A 23,423-nucleotide genomic window follows, 5' to 3' on the forward strand; every position below is an offset into this window, starting at 1 on the left:
GTGACTGGACGCAAGTCACGTTGCAACCTCGTGCCTCAGTTTCCCCATCTGTAAAACAGGGATAATGAGATTGACCTTTTAAAAGGGTTCTGAGATCTACGGAGGAAATGCGCTGTAAGAGCTGGTATTATTATTAGACAAACTCTTCCAAGCACTTGACTCTGTTCGACACCTCTCCAAGCTGTTCCTTACGCCTAGGCCACAACCCTGATGCCCCCAGATCAAAGGGAAGGAAAAACAAAAAGGCTGTAATGTCAGTGGAGCAAGAGCTTCTGGATATTTCTGCAGAGGTTCTGAGTGGGGACGGAGCTACTTGTCTTCAGACGGAGGTTTTACTTGTAAACTACAGTAAGTTCCAGGGTGACATGCTGGGGAATGAGAAGAGCCCAAAGCAAGGGAAGCTTGGGAGCCAACGGCCCTTCCCCACAGGCTCATCCCCACGGCTTACATCATTAGAAAGGAAGACGGCATGACACAAGATGCTGCAATAGGTTGCAGGAGGGTTTGAATATAGAGATCAGTTCCCACAATTGTAAGAAAGAATTTAATCACTTCTGCTGTAGCAGTGATGCTGGGGCTCTCATCCAGGAAGATGAATCCCAGCCCCCTGCAGACTTCAGAGACTCTGCCAATTCTCATTCATTTCAGCTCATTTGTCCTGTAATTTTTGCCTTTGCTTTATTCTGCAGAGGCCTGAACAGCAACAAGCCTCTCAGGTGAGCTGCCAAAACAACATGATGCAACACTGTGCACTCTGTTACCACTAGCTCCAGCAGCTGTCCTCGGTCACTCGACAGCTCCCCCTGCTCACCAATAACGTACTGAGGGTTAACAACAGGATGTGCAACAAATCTGTAAAAATTGCATCAAGCAGGACTCCAGAGGAGCCTTTTCCTTGTGTTGTGTGTTCCCCCGAGACTGTCTGAGAGAAGAGTTTTGTTTCCTCTCTGAAATGATGTCTGTTTAGGACCACCAAGAACTAAGCTACAGCACAGTTCTACTATGAAAAGTGGCTGTGTAAAAATGGCAGCTTCTTACAGATGTACTCTGAGGTGTGTGTATCAGAGTCAGATCCACTGCTTTCAGTGGCTAACATATAATACTAGATATTTTTGCCAGCCCTGCACAGCAAACACAGCTAGGGAAGTGTGAGCTGGAGTATATTCTGGCTCATGCATCAGCAGAATTGGTAACTGAGTTCTAACAGCACAGCTAAATGTTGCCTTTAATTCCACCTGTGTTATCCACTGGAGACAATTCCATGATATGTCCACTCCATCTTGAAGTCAGTGGGAGAACTGAGGCCAACAACTGTCCCCAGAAGCAGTTTCAAGTTCCTTTGCAAACTCCAGTGACTGCAGCTCATCACATTTTCTAGTAATGCTGCCATCCATTACAAGGGGAAACTGCCGTTAACTGGGAGTTATTGTGGCAAGGCACAGAAAATCCTAGTTATAATACACAGCACAAAATCCTGTAACAACTCAACAGTCCAGATCTGGCCTAACCGTCAGTTAAAGCAACATTGAGAACTTTGGCTAAAAGATATTGTATAGAAGAGTCAAATGCTACTCACCCCCCAGGATGAAGGGAGGTACAATAAACCCATCTTTATTGCCAGGGAAATGGAGGCTAAGTAACTTGTCCATGGCCACACAATAAGTCGGGGCAGAGCTCAGATCAGAATCTGACTCAGTTCCCTTTGAAATATGAGACAACATTCCCTGACATCTAACCCAAGAATAACGGTGGAGTGGCAGGAGATGAGGAACAGGGGAAAAAAGGAAGAAGAGAACTAGTTAAAAACAATTATGTCCAATTCTGCCACCACCAAATGAAATCCCTTAAAGAGCTACCATTATTTTTGGCAGCTCATGAACTGAACATCTCCCTGTAGGCATGTGACTATGGAGAGCACTGGCAGTCTGAGCAGAAAGCAGCTCCCCAAATTCACAAGAGCACCCCACACAGGAGCAGGTGCCAGGCTCCACCAAAAGGGAGCTGAGAACGTGTACAGAAATGATCCCACTCTCCCCTTCACTATTAGCCTTCGGAATTTTGCAACTCAGGTGAAAGCATCAACCACTACATGGGATTCCTGACAGCGCTGCAAACTGATAAGCAAACAGTTTATTTAACACTGGGCACTTTTCCTAATTTACAATCATTTAAAAAAATTAGTTTGCTGTTTAAGGGTTCACACTGAAGCTAAAATGCCTCTAACCTATTCCTTTCCCTCCCTCCCCCCCATTCTGCACACACCAGCACGTTACTGTAGGGTCTTCCTTAGCATGAGGCTGTGTGTTATCACAGGGATGCTCCAGGCTGCATGCTTTAAGGTTGCTGCATTTGAAAGATGCACCGTATTCCTTATGTGAAACGTGTTCTGCCCAGCCTCTGCAATAACTTGGAGATTCCGTCTCTTCTGTTAAATCTTCATTTCAATGAAACCTACTGAAGCTATACTTGCACAGAATGCATCCAGCACCTGGAACAGTCTGTGCATGTTATATATACTGAGACTTCCCCACTCCCACCCTTTCTGGTTTTCATAGATTTTAAGGCCCAAATGGATCACTGTGACCTCCCAGTCCAATTCCCTGTACAACACAGGCCAGAGAACCTCACCCAGTAATTCCTGCACAGGCCGCAGACTTTTACCCAATAATTCTGGCATCAAGCTGATCACTTCTGGATGAACAAGTGTTTCTCCTAGTTCATAGGAGTTCTAAGGAGTTTGGGGGCACCTGCTGCTTATTCCTAACACCTCACCTAAACAATATCACATTCCTCTCAGTCACTGGCTGCTGTGGGGGGGACTGTGATTGGACAGAACCTGTTAAATGTATCCCTTTGGCTTTGTGAAGTGATCTCAGGGAAGGCACAGAATCTTTATGAAAACAACCCAAAACCAAGGGAAGAAAAAAAAAATAAGGGGAGACATTTATTCCTCTTCAGAAAAGAATGAGTCTGCCAGCAACGGAAATTTTATCTGCGCTCTCATTCTGACTCAGATAGGGAACAGCAAGCAGAGGAAATTCAGAAACAAGGAGCCCATTTTCATGCATGTGACTCTAGGAATAAAAACAGGGAGTGAATGCAGGAAGCACACAGGAGAATGCTGCCTAACAAGATTTTAGAAAAGTTTCCCATGGAAAATTTCAGTTAGTTAGCAGTTTTCAGGGAGCGTGCTTTACAATGCCCTGTAAGACAGTGCCATGGTGAGAAGCAAGGTGCCATACAAACTCATCGATTAGACAGAAGCCTGTCAACCCCAAACAATGAAATATCCATGTTTTATTGATCTGCTGCAAGTCACCTGCCAGTGCCACTTGCACCAAAGGTTTCTTAAATCAGTGCCAGATAAGGAAACATGCCTGTTTCAAAAGTGTCTTCAAAAGGTCGCCACTGCTTTTTTGAACCAACGGCAGAAGTACTTTGGATTAGCCACCAGATGGCTCACGCGAGCTAGATTAACTGACACGCCTGTAAGGAAATGCTGTAGCAATTCAGAGGTAAAACAAAGTTAAAATAAATCGTGTTCCTTCCTTATCACTATCTCTGCCTCAGATTACTAATGCTGAACGAATTTTAAAACTGACTTTTCATTGTTCATTTTTTAAATTTCAGTTGGGATGTGAAATTTTAACTGTTCGTGGGCTAGAGCCCTAGCAAAATGCTGCTCTGTTTAGAAAATACAGTCTTGTGGCTAAGGCACTGGATTGGGGTTTCTGAGATGTGGGCTCAGAGTTTGAGTGCAACACAATCTCACTGTACTTCTGTCCCCATCTGTAAAACGGGGATCATTCATTCCCACCTCAATCTGTGGGATTAAATCAATAGTTTTGGAAGACATACTATAGTGATAAGTGTTACAGAAGAGCATATACATTAAACAGATAAAATTGGAGAAATATTTTTTGTTTTTAAAACTTTCCACTGAAACTAAGAAGTATTAATGGATGTATTTTCATTGCACTTAGGTTTTGTGATAACCGGCTTTTAAGAGGCCTAAATTTTAGGCCAAATTCAACCCAAGATTTGGCCTGGGCACCTTACAACATGAAGTTTCTTTGCAACAGTCAGGAGCAGACATGTCATCACCCAGTGACTACAAGCATTGAAAATAAATGCAAATTCCCCAAGGGTTTATTTAGATATTGTCCTGACAGAAAACCGCTTTCTAAAAAAGAAACTGGAATGTCCTCTTAGTAGCGTTACTTCTTTCAAAGGAGCAGAGCCCGTTCCTAGATGGCTCCAGCTGACAGCTGTAGGCTTTGTTTAAAGTCTAAGACTAACTGAGGTGTTTCCATTTTCTAAAAACCATCAAGACTACAGAACTTTAAAGCATCACCACCCTCTGTGGAAGAAAATGCAATAAAGCATGTAAAATCCTACACATTGCAGCACTGTGCTAGTGTGAGAGAACTTGAACATGAAAATAACTAGAAACCTCCTGATAACAAGTGCAGCCAACTAATCTATTTTCATCATTCAAGCTGAGGGAAGGACGTGGAGTAAACATACAGAATGAAGTTAGATTATTAAAAATGGCGATATTTAATAATCCAAAGTGTTGTGTGTGTTATTAATAGGGAAGTGTTTTTCAAAATCTGTTTACCAGCCTCCCTTTAATCCCAAATACCATATGTAGCATAAGAAATCCAACAATGTGCTGACTGTCAAAAGGGGCAAGGGCCAGTGTAGGATACCATGTTAAGATGCACAAGTTTTCAGACTAACATTGTTCTTCCACGTGACCTGAAGAACCATGCTAAATCTGCTCTGGGCATGTTATGTGCCTACATGCAGTACAACCCTGTGGCCACATGAAGGTGCCCTCACCAGCAGGATGGATCACACACATGCCAGACAGCTGTAGGCTGCTGCACTATTCTGGAGCTTTTATTTAATCACATTCCATTGATCTCCTCTACAGCTCCATCCCGGACAACCTTGGAGACCTGCAGTTACTTACGGTACAGACCAACTGCTCAGAGCACTGGACCTTTATGCAGTGGCTCGGAGAGTGCAGCTCGACTTACAATTGATGTGGCACTTCCTTTATAAGCCCTGGCTGTTTTCAGGGTTTCAGATCATCCCATAAAGGAAAGTGGCAAAATCTGTCCAACCTACAAGGTTTCATAAATTCTGGGCATTTTTGAGACACAAAGGATGACTTGAATCCAGTTTCCAGGGCAGTTTTAAATCACAGCAGTATCCTTACATTAGCCTAGTGGTGCCTAGGGACTGCGGCACATACAGCCCCACCACTGGTGAAGGATGGGAGCAACTCCAGAGAATACAGGCCAGACAGATATGAAATATTGTCCAGTGCTAGTGCAATGTGCAGGAAGGATGCAGGTGCATCCAGGTCATTAACTCATTGCCAAGGTGTTGTTCTCATCCCCAAACAGAGCCGACTGCAGGCACCCCCGAGGAGGATTGGATCCCATCTAGATCAAAATTTCTCAAATGCAGCCACCATGACTGGTTTCATGACTGCATGCGGCCACCAGGGGCTTTTCGTCCACCCAGGACAGCCTCCTGGGTGGTGATGGGGTGGGGGAAGGACATCAGACCCTCCCCCTCCCTCCTTGTTGCTCCTGGATGCACTACCTCTGGAGAGAGGTGGGGCACAACGCTGCAGGAGCAAGGCGAGTTCTTGACCCATGTTGGGGGAGGGACTTTAGGTGGCAGGCTCCAGCAGCGGGGCTTCAGGAACTTGCCCGTTCCAACCACAGGGCAGCGGGTACTGACAACCCCCGCCCCCGGCTCTGGCCACGTGACCCTGGCCTCCGGCTGCAAGGCTTCAGCCTCTGGCCCCTGGTTCCAACTCCAGGCTCCAGCCGCGCAGTGGCAGGTGCTGGCCATGGGCGCTGACCTCCAGTCTCAGCCACATGGCAGTGGGCTCCAAACACGGAGCTTTGGGCGCCAACCCCTGGCTCTGGCCGCAGGTGCTGCGGGCTTCAGTAGGCCTCTGGCCTCCAGTTCCAGGCGCTGGCCCCAGGCTCCAGCCATGTGACTCTAGCCCCTGGTGCTGATCCCCTGCAGGTCTGGTCCTGGGCTCCGGCCACTCAGTGGTGGGAACTGGCCTGGGGTGCTGACCCCTCACCCTAGCCACACAGCAGTGAGCGCTGTCTCCAGCCACACAGTGGCAGGTGCTGACTCCTGGCTCCAGCCATGCACTCTTGGGCTCTGGTACCCAGGTCCGGACTCTGGCCATGCGGTGGCAGGCACCAGCCCTGGGCACTGACCCTTCTCTCCAGCTGCATTGCAGCAGGCTCTGATCCCTGGCTCCAGTCATGCAGTTCCTGTCCCCAGCTCCAGGTTCTGGCCACGGGCACTGAGCGCAGTCCTGGCCGCATGGCAGCAGACACTAGGCCCCGACTGTGGCCATGCAACAGCTGGACTCATCACCCACCCCCATCACCCAGGCCCCCGTTGCCTCCCCCGGTCCCGCATCCATCCCACCATGGCCCGGGCCCCCGTTGCCTCCCCCGGTCCCGCATCCATCCCACCATGGCCCGGGCCCCCGTTGCCTCCCCCTTTGTCCCCCCATCCAGGGCTTAATGGGTCCTGGGGCTTGTTGCGAAAAGTGATATTAACAAACATGCCATTATCACTTTTCACAGCAGACTTCTAGCCATCTGTGAAAAGCGATACTTGTATGTTGGTTAACAACATTTTTCATAGCCTCCCAGGTAAGCTACTCAGTGTGCTGTGATATTAACAAAGATACAAATATCACTTTTGACAGCAAGCCCCAGGACCTGCGAAGCCCTGGACGGCGGGGCTGAAGGACGGGGCAGCATTATTTCTGTTCCTGAGGCTGCCAAAAAACCCTATAAACAGACACTACAATGATTTGGACCTGAGTTTGCGTATAGTTCATTGTTTTGCCTAAAGTTAATGAAGTATTTTAGGAAAGCATCAGTGCAGCCACCAGTGAGAGTTGGTGGCCGCACTCTGAGGCCACCAAAAAATTTGCCGTGACAACCTCTTACCATAGTGAGACACATGCTAAAAGTGCCCACGACAGACAAGCAGGTTCACGTTCCAGGGGACTCAGCGTCAGCATGAGTTTATGGGCACAGAAGGGTGGAAGAGTCTGAAGGGTTCCAGTCAGCAGAACGGTGAATAGCTAACTCAGGGAATTTTCCCAAAGGCTTTTCAAATTAGATTTCAAGCAAGGGAATGAAACAATGAGAAGGGGAATTAAAGCAAACCCAATGAAAGAGCAACTAAACTGAGCTCAGTGCAGCTTTTAAGTACATTCGCTTCCTTATGTTCTTAAGCCTTCAGCCTCCTTTCACCTCCACTCCACCCCACCCCACCCACCAGGAAGCTGTAAAAATGTGACAAACTCACCTGCTTTCATTATCCAGAAACACAGAGCTGCTGCCTTCCCCAAGGGCTTCACTGATGGGAGAGAGGCAGAACGGGGAGGAGAAGGCATCAGAATCAGAGTCAAAAGTACTATCCCTGCTCACATCATCAGCAGACAGCTCCAAGGAGCCCTCGTCCTCCCCCTGCTCTAGCCTGCACTCCAGCCCTTCCTCTGTCCCCTCCACTGACAACTCCGATCTGTTCTGCTCCTCCTGAGAGCTGATTGTCGATAAGATTCCTGAGTCACTGTGGGCAGGCTGTGTGGAATTGTGGGTACCGTCAGTTGCCAGGCAACACTGAGACAGCTTCTCCCCTTCTTCAGAAGGGGAGCCAAGGAGAGCCACATCTCTGACAAGCTGAGATACAGCCAAGATCTCGTCGTCTTTCGGGATTACTGCTCGTTTCTGATCAGTTGGGGAAGCCTGCTGGACGGTGCCAAACCCCTGAGTGTGGCGGCCACGCTTGCGGGGAGCTTTACGGACCGGGGAGCTCTCAGGGGTCATATAGCGCAGGGCTTCTTCATCCTGCCTCTGAATACGAGAGTTTGGGACCCAGGCAAGGATAAGCGTAGTACCAAGTAGCTCATCTTTCTCCATGTACAAGCATAAATAGCCTTCAAGAGAGCACAGGACCAACAAGTTAGGACTTAAACTGTATTCTCAGGACATTTATCAGCCATATTTAGCCCCTGCCCCCCTCCATTGCCAATACAGCTGGGCTAAAGGAATCCAGTCATTTGGCAGATTTTCTCCTCCACAAACAGACTGTGAAATTCTCAAATATTCATTATTTGCAAATAATCCCTTTGAATCTGCATATGGTTTATGAATAAGTAGATAAGAACGGGTATACTGGGTCAGATCAAAGGTCCATCTAGGCCAGTATCCTGTCTTCAGACAGTGGCCAATGCCAGGTGCCCCAGAGGGAATGAACAGAACAGGCAATCACCAAGTGATCCATCCCCTGTCACTTGATGGACCTATCCTCCATGAGCTTATCTAGTTCTTTTTTGAAGCCTGTTATAGTCTTGGCCTTTGCAACACCCTCTGGCAAAGAGTTCCAGAGGCTGACTGCACTGTGTGAAAAAAATACTTCCTTTTGTTTGTTTTAAACCTGCTGCCTATTAATTTCATTGGGTGACCCCTAGTTCTTGTGCTATGAGAAGGAGTAAATAACACTTCCTTATTTACTTTCTCCACACCAGTCATGACTGTATAGACCTCAATCATAACCCCCTTAGCTGTCTGTTTTCCTAGCTGAACAGTCTCAGTCTCATTACTCTCGCCTCGTGCGGAAACTGTTCCATACCCCTCATCATTTTTGTTGCCCTTTTCTGAACCTTTTCCAATTCCAGAATATCCTTTTTGAGATGGGGCGACCATATCTGCACATAGTATTCAAGATGTGGACGTACTATGGATTTATATAGAGGCAATAAGATATTTTCTGTCTTATTATCTATCCCTTTCTTAATGATCCCTAACATTCTGTTTGCTTTTTAAACTGTCGCTGCAAAAACACTGAGTGGATGTTTTCAGAGAATTATCCACAATGACTCCAAGATCTCTTTCTTGAGTGGTAACAGCTAATTTAGACCCCATCATTTTGTCTGTATAGTTGTGATTATGTTTTCCAATATGCATTACTTTGCATTTATCAACATTGAATTTCATCTGCCAAATACCTACTGGGCTGGGTAGCTACAGAAATCACATGCCATCATTTCAGTCCCCTGATTGGACGAGTTATGCAACTAATCAAGAGTGAATTTTGAATTACAGACTTTTATGTCAGATTTGCATCTTTGTTTATTTATCCCCATTCTACGTGGGCACTAAACCCTGGTTACTCCTGAGTATTTGGTCTAGAAGGTTCCTGGAAAGCCAACCCAAAATAATCACACACACACACTAGTCTAATGCAAACCAATATTTGCAAAATAATTATTTTGCAATATTAAGCCAGTAGCGGGTATCCATTTACAAGGATACACAGGGTCCCACTAGCAGACAAGAATGGGGAGAAAGCAGCATTTGTCTTGAAGAAAAGCCCTGTATCGACTCCAGTGAAGCCAATATCAGGGTTTTCCTTGTCCTCGGATGCCTGCAGTGGCTGCTTGTTCCATCAGGGTGGTGTGATGGCACTTGACATCCCGGAGTGCAGCTGAGGGAGGGATGGACCAAGTGTTACACATTAAATGACAACTCTGACCCTCTCTAGAGATCTCAAAGCACTTTACAGACATTAACGATAACGCTCATTACCCAACTTCCCCGGTAACCAAGGCAAGTACCATTTGCCCTTGTTTATAGCTGGGGACACTGAAGCCCCGAGAGGTGACGTGATCAGTGCATTGTCACACAGGGAGGCAGTGGCAGAGCCAGGAATCCCACTGCTCCATCCCCTGCTCAAACCACCAAAGGGCTCCTTGGACAACAACAGATACATTGATGAGAAGAAGTTGCGGCTCAGCTCAGCGGATGCCTTTCCTCAGTCCCTCTGGAATGCTGCCTGTATTGGGTGGCAGAAGCTCTAACCTCCCACACCCCACGATAACACCCCTGAAGTGCTCAGACTCAGATGCATGCCAACCCCATGCAGACATGGACACGCAGACGCTCCCAGAGACAGAAAGAAGAGTGAGCAGCAAGTGCAGCACCGCATCACCTGGGTGATGCTCCCCGACACCTGGCAGCACCTCAGCAGGGTGGACGCATACATTGTTCTTGGAGTAGATAATCTCCCCATCCAGTACGGAGGACGAACCACCGCCACCACCGGGATTTAAGGTCAGGAGGTCAGAGGCTTTTGAAGAGGCACGTCGGAGGAGTCGCCCCAGAGACATCGCCAGGGGAATGTTTCCATTATCCGTCAACTTCAATCAGGAGCCAAATTCAGACAAAAGATCTGCCAAGAGGGAAGAAACAGTGTGAGGAGAAATGCAACATGACAGCTGCAAGACAGGAGCAAGAACTTCCTGCTGCGGCCCACCACCAACCGAGGACAACACTGCTACCCCTCACAGAGAGGCAAGGTTCCCATCAACTGCTACCTCATCCCCACGACTCATCCATGAATCTCAGGTCTTTTTAGGGGATGGGAAGAGGGGAGAAAACATTCAACACACAGCAGGCAAATGGATTCTGGAACAGAATATGGAATGCCATCGCTGGGCCACATGGGGAGTGTCTCAGCCGTCAATAGGTAATTTAAGCTAGCTGTGGAATATGATCTCCCTGTAACCACCGAGTAAGCTTTGTACTGAAAATGAGATACGTTCTTGTGCGGGGCTGTTAATGAGAAGCCAGATCCCGAATCCAGATGGGATGTTCAGGCCATACATAATTAAACAGCTAGGCCAGGTAGAGCGCTTGATATGCTGAACACGGAGCGGAGCAGGCACAAAGCAATCCCACTAACAACCCGAAACACAAAGGCAAGGCAGAAATCGCTCTCCACGAGGCAGAGCTCCAGCTTCTGTTCCACCTGAAGTACAGGGGAAAGCAGCTACCTCCGTGAAGTTCTCTCTGGGACAAAGCTGTTCCTTTCTGTTGACTCCTCTTTATTCCCTAATGGACAGACCAACCTGACCCAGCACACACCAGCGATTTCCATGGGCCCAGGTGCAGCACCTGGAGAGATCAGCTAGTGCATTTCACGTGCCAGCAGAACAAGCAGAGGATGTAGCCAGGAACAGAGAGAAAAACACGTTACAGGTCAGCGAGAACCCTGCCTCCACCTCACTTACAGAGACACTCTGTACACTAGAAACACCACTGGGGCCTGAAGGGTTCACAGCTCCTCATACCGAACAGCCCTAGCCCTTCTGAACACCAGCTTCACTGTTAATGCCTTAAAAAGCACTTGACCTGAAAAGAAGGCATAGAAGCTGGCCTGTCTGCAATGATTTAACCTACCATGCCTGCTGGAGACACCAGTCCAGATCCCACCTGGGCCAGCAGGAGCTGGGAGAACTGCCAAGATAAAACTGGGGTTTTAGTGGCCACGCAGGAGACTGCTGTTCAATTCCCAGTCTGGGTAGACAAGGCAGCAGAGCAGTGGGATGCTACACTGGCATCACCAGCAATGCTGGTTTATTGACAGAAGTGAACAAAAGGGAGCAGCTTGCTCTCTGCACTGGAAACACAGAGGCAAAAGAAAAACGAGCATTTCTCAAATGGGAGGGTAAACAGGGACGGAAATACAGTTTTCCAGTTTCTACGAGCTCGTCACAAGAGACAGTAAACAAGGCTCCGAAGAGTGGCGGACAGTGCCTTTTCCACAGGAAAAGCCATAAGCCTCAACTGCAAGTTTCCTGGCTTGAGTCTGCTTGAATCATCACCTCAGCTAAGACAGTTTGTGCTCATCAGTGGGACTTGACCAAGATGGATCGACCCTGCTCTGTGCTGAGCCCACTTGGCTCTGAAGGTGATCGGTTTGCAAGCCGTTCTTTACTTTTTTGCCTCCTTGTAGGCTCCCTCCTGATCCTAGTGCTGCACACACCTTCAGAAACACATGTCAGGCACAAAGAGACAACACAGCCTGGGGCTCCAAGTACTGATTCTTCTCCAGGCTGTCTTAGAACACAGTACTGTAGGCTCAGACTCTATATAGGTGGGAGAGCCTTTTGCAACAATCATCAACAAAGAATAGTCCCTCCGCAGCCCAGAAGAGAAAGCAGAGGGATGTCTGGAGCAATTTCCCCTACTGTCTCTGTAACAAGTTACAAAATAACAATTCAACAAAAGACACTGAGGGAATTCACAGCAATGGTGATTGGCGACACTGAGCTACCTGCCTGTTTATCACAGGACCTGAAGCTCCAACACCTCCGGAATGGAGACACTTAACCTGTATCACATCAATGTAAGAGTCTGCACAGCTTGTATCCTGACTTGGGGTGGATAGGCTTCCCCTCGCTGCGTACACTATACAGAGAATGGACTTTAACTGCATCAGTCATCTCACCAAAACCTTAAATACCATCTTAAAGATTCAGAACCTATTTGAGCAATATATGAGATCAAGGCAGAAGCAGCTATGAGTCAGTGAAAGCATCTGAGAAATACAGGGAGAAGACTCCCACTGGAGGCAACCGACACAGAGAGGCTACTTCTCCACGCGCAGAGCAGCAGGTCCCATCTAGCACCACTGCAGCTCTCAAGGGGGCCCCCAGGAACATCAGAAGAGGCGCAGGCCTTCTGTCAATGAAAAGCAGCAGCGGCTGCATTTAGTTAGCTTCCATCTAGCTCAGAAAGAATAAAGCATCAACCAAAGATCAAAAGTTGCTCCCTGGGAAGTGAAAAGGATCTAAAACAGAAAGAGCTGCTTTGATCCTAGGCTGCGGCTATGGCTCCAGGTCTGTCTGCACACAGGAGTCTGCTGGGAGTGGAAGGCTCAAGAACATGAAGCACTGGCTCCGAAGGAAATCTGGGCTGGTGCACTGGGCACGCATTGCCGAAGTGCTGCGTTTCAGATACAGCGAGTGGATGGTTCAGGGGACTGGGAAGGAGAGAGATTATTTCACTTCCAGGTTGCTGGCTCGATTCTAGCCCATGCTGGCAGCGATCAAGCGTTATCCACCGACTGTTCCGTGGCCTACACCAAATGACGTTGGGGAGTCTCAGTCTCATTCCCAGCAGACAGGTGCTGCCATCACCAAAATTAACAAGCAGCACAATAGTTAGCAGCCTCAGCAAAGAGGCCTAGGACTGAATGCACCATGGAGATTGACCTCTCTTCCCCTTGGGAGGGTCTGCCCACAATGGTGGGGTAGTACAGTACTACTGCTCCTTGCCTTGCACAATCCAGGGGATGCAAAGATGAATTCCATCTCCAGGGCTGGAAAGTCAACATTAGAGTTGTACCTTTTTTTTTTTTTTTGTTTAAAGGGGTACGTTTCAGATTAAGCTTGTGTTTTTTGTGACTGTGGGGATTATTCCAACGCAGCAGCAGCAGCAGCTAACACTCGAACAGGAACCAGATCACCCACCCTGCCCTCTGGAAGCTGGAGAACTGAGTTAGCTGATAAGCCCTCACTGCCTGCCAATTTTTATTATGTACACACAGAAAAGATTTGTTTGCTCCACTCAGCAACTATTGTCAGACCCCTTTGCTGCAGCTGCTGGGGCCATTCATGCAGCCATTGGTTCCTTTCTTAGCCAATGCCAGGGCTCCCCAGCTAGCAGAGAGCCCCAGAGAAACATCATGCAGCCAGCAGTCACACAGTTGCTAACCCCCTGAAGCCTACTTCTGTTGTCCTCTTCACTGGAAGCCAAGCACAGTTGCAGCCAGCAGTGTCTCAGATAGCTCTGACAGCCAGCCGCCTTGTTTAGAACGGCCCTTCCCCTTTCACAAACTTAAACAACAAGATCCTGTTGAGGGTTGGCAGATCACACCCTCAACTTGGCAGATATTCCTGGACCAATCTCTGCTGGCTCCACTTGCACAAGCTTTCAGTTCTCTGATAAAGAAGAGAAGTGCAGGGTTTCTGCCTGGCCCTGGCAGGGGGTTCAGCATGTATTTTTGGGTTTGCGCAGTATCATACAGCAACAACAACTGTGCTTTACAGACACACAAGGCAACAAAGCTCCCTATCACAGAACTTAGTCTAGATAGACAAATTCAGATCAAACTCGGGAGCAGGGAGGCTGCAGCTTGAAAGCCAAGTTGCTTAGCAGTTGTGTGCGCAGCAATGGATCTTGTTGGATCCAAGGGGTGATTGTTAATCAAAGAAAACAATACTTAAAAGTAATATGAGCCAAACAACAGGGTTTGGAAACGAGACTAGGCTGTCCTGTGGATAAACGGAATAAACCAGCACTAGAGTCGCACTTGAATCAGATTATCTACCTATCAATCTATTTATAAATTAATTTTGCATTTTCCTGATCAAGGCAATCTCTTCCAATTGACTTGAATTTGACTTTAATACTATGTCAGCACAACACCTTATTCCACAGGAGCGATCCCAACCAGGGCTACTCTCAAATGCCCAGGGAGAGGGGCGTGTTACTTTGTGTTGGACAAAGGCAACACTGAGCAGGCAGAGTGACCCAGTCCCACCACAAATGGGAACCTGGGAACCCTGACTACCACCGTATTCCCAGCCCATGTGTATAACCTTCAGCAAGTCACTGTCATTCTCTGACCTTTGGGGTCCCCATGTGTCAAACGTGGATAATCCTAACAGTGACCCCTCCTTTGTGCTTTGAGATCTGTGTTTGAAAAAAGCAGATTACTAGCAACTTGCTTGAGCTATTTAAAATTAGACTAGCCAAAGCTATGGAAAGCTATACTGTAGAGAACCATCTGAACTAGTCCTGGATTGTGGGGAGAACTAGGGTCCCTCCCCGCAAAATCTTTAATTTCTATCTATTGGCAGCAGCAGCGTGCCAAGTACACAGTTAAGGAGAAGGGCAGGAGCTGTTATTAGCATCAGAGTGAAATCCTGGGCTCACTGATGTCAAGAGCAAAGCTCCAGATGATATCAGTGTGACCAAGACTTCGCCCGAAGTGAGAAAGCATCTCAGCCCAGAAGAACGAGGGGGAAAGAGGTTCGGCACCCTACTTGGACAGGCCCAGCATCCCAGGTCTGAGAGTCAGCTGCAAGAGAAGGGAGAAGCTATCACCAGAGCCCATTCTTCACTCCCTGGCTCCAGTATTCACCTACCTTGGCACAAATGGCAAACATTAAAATACCCTACTCCTTCTGCATCAGAGCCAAATCTTCCGATAGTAGCACAGTAGCTGAATCACCATTTGTAATGCATGCTCCTCTCCACACATGCACACACCCTCCGCCCCCAGGCTGGGCGTCATTTCATGTACTGAACTCTGCAGCGCTCGTACAATGTGCTGTTAATGTTTGATGGCTTCTTTTTTTTTAAGTGCCTGCCAGCCATATCCTTATAACTGCTCCAGTACCGCTCTTCTGTCCTAACCATTAACATCTAAAAAATTCCAGCAGTGTGTTCTGACCACTGGACGAATAAGCCAATTTCAAAGCTCTTCCCCTAATGCTACACACATCAGACCAGAGGACAGAAGCCAAACCGTAGTTGTTTGCAAGTCATATTCTTATCACGTGAGAGGCTGAGAGAAGACAGGGACAGGGCTAGCAAGATCCTACTCCCCTAGTGAATAGGGAAGGCTATATTTTTCCCCAGGCTGGCTCTCAAACGTTACACAGTTCACACAGTGAGATGTTGAATGAATGGAATCAAAGATCTTTGTCAAACCCACCAGAGGTCAAAATCAGCCCTGGATTAAGCCCTCTGGTTTCAAAGGAGTTACCCAAAATCACATTAGATCTGAATCTGACCCTAAACTAATGACTAGGACAATCTTCCTCACAGCCCATATTGAAACACAATAAGGGAACCTCATCCTAGCTACAGAAATTCACCATCAGTAGAGTAACCAACTAGCAGCGCATTCTTCAGGCACTCAAACATTAATGCCGTTTGGGAGAGGATCGCATACACAGATGGACTCTTCTCATTATCAGTCTTAATCACTGTATGTATAGATTTCAGAGTAACAGCCGTGTTAGTCTGTATTCGCAAAAAGAAAAGGAGTACTTGTGGCACCTTAGAGACTAACCAATTTATTTGAGCATGAGCTTTCGTGAGCTACAGCTCACTTCATCGGATGCATACTGTGGATACTGCAGAAGACATTATATACACAGAGACCATGAAACAATACCTCCTCCCACCCCACTCTCCTGCTGATAATAGCTTATCTAAAGTGATCATCAAGTTGGGCCATTTCCAGCACAAATCCAGGTTTTCTCACCCTCCGCCCCCCCACACACAAACTCACTCTCCTGCTGGTAATAGCCCATCCAAAGTGACCACTCTCTTTAAAATATGTATAGAGCAGCCCAATAGCTCAGGGCAAAACCAATTAATCACATGACCCAAACGCTAAGAGGTCTACCAAAATTACTTCACTGAGGTGGGGGAGGGATCTTACACAGGGGCTGACAGATCTGCATTCACTCACTTTTGATAAGTGAAGAGAGAAACTCAGAAGCCACCTTTCTGTCCACCTTCAGTCGGTCTTGACCAAACAGACTTGCCACTTCCTCTCAACTTCCTGCAGCTGAACATCTCAAAGACACAAGTGCCTTCCTTAGCAAGATGAGCATCTTGAGACAACATTTTCCTCCCTGATTCAGGCCTCCCACTTGTCCTCCTTCCTCCCACCGTCTGTAACCTTGGCTTCATGTTTCTTCCACACCTACAAAATACTCAGCACTTATGCTCAAAGCATTCCTCAAACATTAATCTACACAATCCCCCTTGGATGGAGGCAAGCTTCACCCCCATTTTACAGATGAGGAAACAGAGACAGAGAGGTTAACTCATGAACTCAAGGCCACAAGGAAGTAGTAGAAGCAGCATTAAAACTCAGGAGCTCCTGATTGCTAGTCCCAGGTTCAGACCACAATGCCTTGTATGGTTACATACTAGTCTCCGTGTTCCCTCTGTACACCGTGGACTTGATTCTACCCAAGCGGAAATTCTCATCCATGCCTCCATCTTGCCCTGCCAGAGATATTGCAATTCATTTTTTTTTTTAAACCACTCTCTCCAAATTCAGACTCCAGTATTCAAAGAACACTCCTACGTGTACTGAATGATGTTTACACAACTCCACTGGCTGTTCTCTCCTTTCAGGAGACTGGTCAAAACTGTCACCCTCCACAGACTGCTCTAGTCTTACTTCTCTCACATCAGTCTTCTCTCTTCACACAATCTCAGCCCAGTGGGTGCAAGAGCCTTCTCCTCTGCTGCATCTGCCTCTCTGGATCTGGCCATCTCATCAACTCTCCACTTTCAACTGTCATCTCTTATCCCTGTCCCCCTCCCACACCCTGCCTACCTCTCTTAATTTCTCTCTTCCTTGGCTATTACTTTTTCATTGTATAACTATTCTAGGTAGATCTAGAGAGTACCTGGGAATGCAGTCTGTAAGAAAGACACTATAAAGCATAATACTGTAGGAATGAGCTAGGTTTAGTCCTTACAAACATTTTCTTCCTGAAGGAAAATTTTCCCCAAGTAGAGCATAAATGCTTAGTCAAAAGCCACAACTTGGATAAACTTCACTGATTCACATCAATGACATTTGAAACAATGTGGGTTTAACACAACAGTTAGCTCTCTCTTACACAATTTTTTAACCTACTTATTTGTTTGTGCTAGCAGCTAGATCTTGCCCTGACACTCAAGGAGGCATGGCCCCTGCCCTGAGATGCTCACAATCTGAGGAAAGACACACAGGTAGATGGAGAATAGGGGAAGGGGAGTTAGTTTACGGAGTGCCAAAACTATGACAAGCAGTATATCCACACACAGTCCCTACCCCAAGAAGCTTGCAAACCATACGGATTTTTCATGATACTAGACTAAAGCACTTATATTAATTTGTATATTTATTCCTTAAAACAGTCTTCGTATCTTAGTTGATGATAAAATTGCAGCAACTGACTGTGCTGAGATCGCTGCCTATCATGCCGACCAGTACCGTCTCATACTCCCTCATCTGTATCCATCTGTTATCTCATCTTAGATTGTAAGCTATTTGGTGCAGGAACCATTTTTTGTTGTGTGTTTGTACAGTGCCTATCACAACAGAGACCTGGTCCACAACCAGGGCTCCTAAGCACTACGGTAATACAAAGATTAATAAAGTCAAGTCACAAGTACTGTGACTATTCAGAGGAAAACAATATTGTTCAAGTTAACTTAAAAGAAAATTTCAGTGATTGGCAGTGGTTAGTTACTACTTGAAACTGCCATGGGAGAGGGTCTAAGAACTATTCCCAGTTCAGCTTCTGCTAAGAATGCAGGGACAGCACATTCTACTCCTGGGGGAACTCTGCATCACTGCATGTGCACAGAATTCATGTCCCCCACAAATTTCTTTGCTTCCCTGCAGAAAAATGACTTCTGAAAGGGAAGCCATGAGAACAGTCATGTGCCCCTGCCTGGCAGCACAGACAGGTCGGTTTGGATGCCTGGAGCAGCTGGTAGAAACATAAATCACTGACTGAGGGAGGGCAGTCATGTTTGAGAGAGAAAGCAACACATTCCCTCTCGCTCACCTTGGTGGTACGTTCAGCATGGAGGGGCAGGGCTTCGGGGTGTTTCTAAGGAGGTAGGAGTGGCGCAGGCTCTGTCTCCTCAGGCAGAACAGAATATACTCCTGGGGGAATTCTGCGCTACTGCACAGCGCAGAATTTTGCAGAAATTAACGTGCGCACAGAATTTCCTTTCCGCCACAGAAATAGGCTGCACTGCTGCTGGTCGCAACTAGGGGCCACTGGACCTGGCAGAGCCCAGCTCCCACACAGAAGACACTGCTGCAGGGAGGGAGGGAACTAGAGGGATCCTGGCAGCTGCAGTTCCCAGCACACTCCAAGAAAGTAGACGGAAACGCCATGCAAGCCTGGGACCCAGCATCCGGCTGTTTCTCCCTCTTCCTCCCTGGGCTCTGGGAAGGAGGGGGGCTGGTGTCTGACCCCCTGGCTGGACGGGGGGAGGAGGAAGGGGCAGAGAAACAGGAACTGGGTTGTCAGAGATTTCTTCAACTCTCTACTACTGGAGGAATTTGTGCATGTGTCTGTATTGTTACAAAAAGAAAAGGAGTACTTGTGGCACCTTAGAGCTATTACCAGCAGGAGAGTGAGTTTGTGTGTGTATGGGGGTGGGGGCGTGAGAAAACCTGGATTTGTGCTGGAAATGCCCCACCTTGATTATCATACACATTTTAAAGAGAGTGGTCACTTTGGATGGGCTATTACCAGCAGGAGAGTGAGTTGGGGGGGGGGGGGGCGGAGGGTGAGAAAACCTGGATTTGTGCTGGGAATGGCCCAACTTGATGATCACTTTAGATAAGCTATTACCAGCAGGAGAGTGGGGTGGGAGGAGGTATTGTTTCATGGTCTCTGTGTATATAATGTCTTCTGCAGTTTCCACGGTATGCATCTGATGAAGTGAGCTGTAGCTCACGAAAGCTCATGCTCAAATAAATTGGTTAGTCTCTAAGGTGCCACAAATACTCCTTTTCTTTTTGCGAATACAGACTAACACGGCTGTTACTCTGAAACCTGTATTGTTACAGACGTACTAGCTGACAGGTATTTTGAAATAAATTATCAAAATAATTGAAACTGGCATGATTATGTAGTGTTATTTTGACAAACAAAATATTGTGTACAGAATTTTTATTTTTTTGGTGCAGAATGCCCCCAGAAGTAACATTCACACCTTTTGAGGGCAGCACAAAGGACAGGAAGGCATCTTGCTTAATTATCCTGAGACCCTCTGGCTGACTCCAGAATCGTGTTGCTGAATTCACAGTGGAGTGCATCAGCTAGCCAGTGGGAGGACAACAAATGTGAAGTGTAGGGGACAGAATGGGGAGGGGAAGGAGAAAGAACAGGAAAAAAATGGACACATATTCAAGGTCCCAGGTGGAACACAGTGCTCACTTCTTGTCCCCTCCCATCCCCACTAAGAACAAATGGGGGTAGGAGAACATGTAATTAATATGCATTTTAACATCTGGCTTCTGAGCCTAGGGACCTAAATGTACATTAAAAGGATCTCGAAATGCTGACACTACGTTACAGTTACAAGATTAATGTTTTATAGGCTCCGGAGCCTATAAAACATTCATTATTCATCACATACAAATTACAAAAATAATAATAATACCCTCCTTCAGCACTGATGGCATTGCTACATTAAAAAAAACAAGTGGGCAGAAAAAACTACTAGTTTGTTAGCTACAATGTTACATTTACAGATTGCTGTGAAAGGTTTGATGCTGTCATGTCATTATAGCGTAGTCATAATAAAGACAAGTTTTAAAAAGAATGCGTGTGAGAAATTCATACACACAGAAATAACTACCAATTAATTAACAGAATTGTATCCTCAGAAAAATTGGCTTTCCAGGCACTGGCACCTGTTACATATTGCCAGCTAATTTGGAAGCACAGAATCTCCCATTTAACCACTCAGAGATGGGACAGAGTCGCAAATTCATTCCAACCCAAAGTTTTTCTGTTTTCAAATAGAACTGTTTTAATTATTAGCTCATTTTCTGAGCTTGTAAAAAACGGAATTTTACAAATTGCTTGGTACCTGGTAGGCACCCAAGATTGTTTCTAGCAATCTTAATTGCTTATTCTATTAAAAAAACCACTCAAAAATCCATACATAGCAAAAAGAGAAGCAGTCAAGGAAATAATCCTAAGTACAGTACTGTATAAAATGTGCACCTGGTAATGGGACAGAAGGACAAGCAAATGTTCAGAAACCCCCAGGGCAGAGACCACACTAAGTGTAGGGTAGGAAGATAGACTCCAGGATTAAGAGAACCACAAGAAGAATCTCAGTGGGATTTAAGCAGCAACCACATGACAAACCCAAGCCACATATATTAGAACATTAGCCCCAGAGCCTAGGCACCCGTTAAACACATTCCTTGTGCTCCTTAATGGCCAAAAGAAGACAGAAGCTGAGAGCATCTGGATCAGGCATGCTTATGGAGGAGACAAGTTTATACAGGGTTGCAAGTGAGATCCTTCCTCAGCCTAGAAAATACTATTCCCTTTGTGCAACCATCAGTATCCCCCAACGTGCAAACCTCCCCCCCATCCAGGACACAGGTCCCCCTCCTCCTGCAGCCCCTCCCCCCCCATCCAGGACACAGCTCCCTCTCCTCCTCCTGCAGCCCCTCCCCCCCCATCCAGGACACAGCTCCCCCTCCTCCTCCTGCAGCCCCATCCAGGACACCGCTCCCCCTCCTCCTCCTGCAGCCCCTCCCCCCCCATCCAGGACACAGCTCCCCCTCCTCCTCCTGCAGCCCCTCCCCCCCATCCAGGACACAGCTCCCCCTCCTCCTCCTACAGCCCCTCCCCCCATCCAGGACACAGCTCCCCCTCCTCCTCCTGCAGCCCCTCCCCCCCCATCCAGGACACAGCTCCCCCTCCTCCTCCTGCAGCCCCTCCCCCCCCATCCAGGACACAGCTCCCCCTCCTCCTCCTGCAGCCCCTCCCCCCATCCAGGACACCGCTCCCCCTCCTCCTGCAGCCCCATCCAGGACACCGCTCCCCCTCCTCCTGCAGCCCCTCCCCCCCATCCAGGACACAGCTCCCCTCCTCCTCCTACAGCCCCTCCCCCCCATCCAGGACACAGCTCCCCCTCCTCCTCCTGCAGCCCCTCCCCCCCCCCATCCAGGACACAGCTCCCCCCCCATCCAGGACACAGCTCCCCCTCCTCCTCCCGCAGCCCCTCCCCCCCATCCAGGACACAGCTCCCCCTCCTCCTCCCGCAGCCCCTCCCCCCCATCCAGGACACAGCTCCCCCTCCTCCTCCCGCAGCCCCTCCCCCCCCATCCAGGACACAGCTCCCCCTCCTCCTCCCGCAGCCCCTCCCCCATCCAGGACACAGCTCCCCCTCCTCCTCCTGCAGCCCCTCCCCCCCCATCCAGGACACAGCTCCCCCTCCTCCTCCTGCAGCCCCTCCCCCCCATCCAGGACACAGCTCCCCTCCTCCTCCTACAGCCCCTCCCCCCCATCCAGGACACAGCTCCCCTCCTCCTCCTACAGCCCCTCCCCCCATCCAGGACACAGCTCCCCCTCCTCCTCCTGCAGCCCCTCCCCCCCATCCAGGACACAGCTCCCCCTCCTCCTCCTGCAGCCCCCCCCCATCCAGGACACAGCTCCCCCTCCTCCTCCTGCAGCCCCTCCCCCCCATCCAGGACACAGCTCCCCCCCTCCTCCCGCAGCCCCTCCCCCCCCATCCAGGACACAGCTCCCCCTCCTCCTCCCGCAGCCCCTCCCCCCCCATCCAGGACACATTTCCCCCTCCTCCTCCCGCAGCCCCTCCCCCATCCAGGACACAGTTCCCCTCCTCCTCCTGCAGCCCCTCCCCCCCCCATCCAGGACACAGCTCCCCCTCCTCCTCCTGCAGCCCCTCCCCCCCCCATCCAGGACACAGCTCCCCCTCCTCCTCCTGCAGCCCCCCATCCAGGACACAGCTCCCCCTCCTCCTCCTGCAGCCCCCCATCCAGGACACAGCTCCCCCTCCTCCTCCTGCAGCCCCTCCCCCCCATCCAGGACACAGCTCCCCCTCCTCCTCCTGCAGCCCCTCCCCCCCATCCAGGACACAGCTCCCCCTCCTCCTCCTGCAGCCCCTCCCCCCCATCCAGGACACAGCTCCCCCTCCTCCTCCTGCAGCCCCTCCCCCCCCATCCAGGACACAGCTCCCCCTCCTCCTCCTGCAGCCCCTCCCCCCCATCCAGGACACAGCTCCCCCTCCTCCTCCTGCAGCCCCTCCCCCCCCATCCAGGACACAGCTCCCCCTCCTCCTCCTGCAGCCCCTCCCCCCCCATCCAGGACACAGCTCCCCCTCCTCCTCCCGCAGCCCCTCCCCCCCATCCAGGACACAGGTCCCCCTCCTCCTGCAGCCCCTCCCCCCCCATCCAGGACACAGCTCCCCCTCCTCCTCCCGCAGCCCCTCCCCCCCCATCCAGGACTCAGCTCCCCCTCCTCCTTCTGCAGCCCCTCCCCCCCCATCCAGGACACAGCTCCCCCTCCTCCTCCCGCAGCCCCTCCCCCCCCCATCCAGGACACAGCTCCCCCTCCTCCTCCTGCAGCCCCTCCCCCCCCATCCAGGACTCAGCTCCCCCTCCTCCTCCTGCAGCCCCCCCCCCATCCAGGACACAGCTCCCCCTCCTCCTCCTGCAGCCCCTCCCCCCCCATCCAGGACACAGCTCCCCCTCCTCCTTCTGCAGCCCCTCCCCCCCCCATCCAGGACACAGCTCCCCCTCCTCCTCCCGCAGCCCCTCCCCCCCCATCCAGGACACAGCTCCCCCTCCTCCTCCCGCAGCCCCTCCCCCCCCCATCCAGGACACAGCTCCCCCTCCTCCTCCTGCAGCCCCTCCCCCCCATCCAGGACTCAGCTCCCCCTCCTCCTCCTGCAGCCCCCCCCCCATCCAGGACACAGCTC

At 49.3% G+C, this 23,423-nt stretch overlaps 1 protein-coding gene across 5 annotated transcripts in view; it reads right to left on the reverse strand.

Annotated features, from left to right (window-relative positions):
* Positions 1-23,423, reverse strand: part of TBC1D16 (TBC1 domain family member 16) — a 40,977-nt gene that overhangs the window by 17,097 nt on the left and 457 nt on the right. For 4 of the 5 annotated variants that reach the window (XM_084646516.1, XM_084646517.1, XM_084646519.1 and 1 more), the window contains exons 2-3: positions 10,057-10,296; positions 7,372-8,002 (exon numbers count right to left, since the gene is read on the reverse strand). In XM_084646516.1, coding sequence (XP_084502642.1) covers positions 7,372-8,002; positions 10,057-10,234 — 809 coding nt within the window. In that variant the 5' untranslated portion in view covers positions 10,235-10,296. Of the gene's footprint in view, positions 1-7,371; positions 8,003-10,056; positions 10,297-16,398; positions 16,416-23,423 lie in introns of those variants that run through there. The other variant, XM_084646518.1, reaches the window with a different exon arrangement.

Source organism: Lepidochelys olivacea, assembly GCF_965140295.1.
Source record: "Lepidochelys olivacea isolate rLepOli2 genome assembly, chromosome: 14".
Taxonomy (NCBI): Eukaryota; Metazoa; Chordata; order Testudines; family Cheloniidae; genus Lepidochelys; species Lepidochelys olivacea.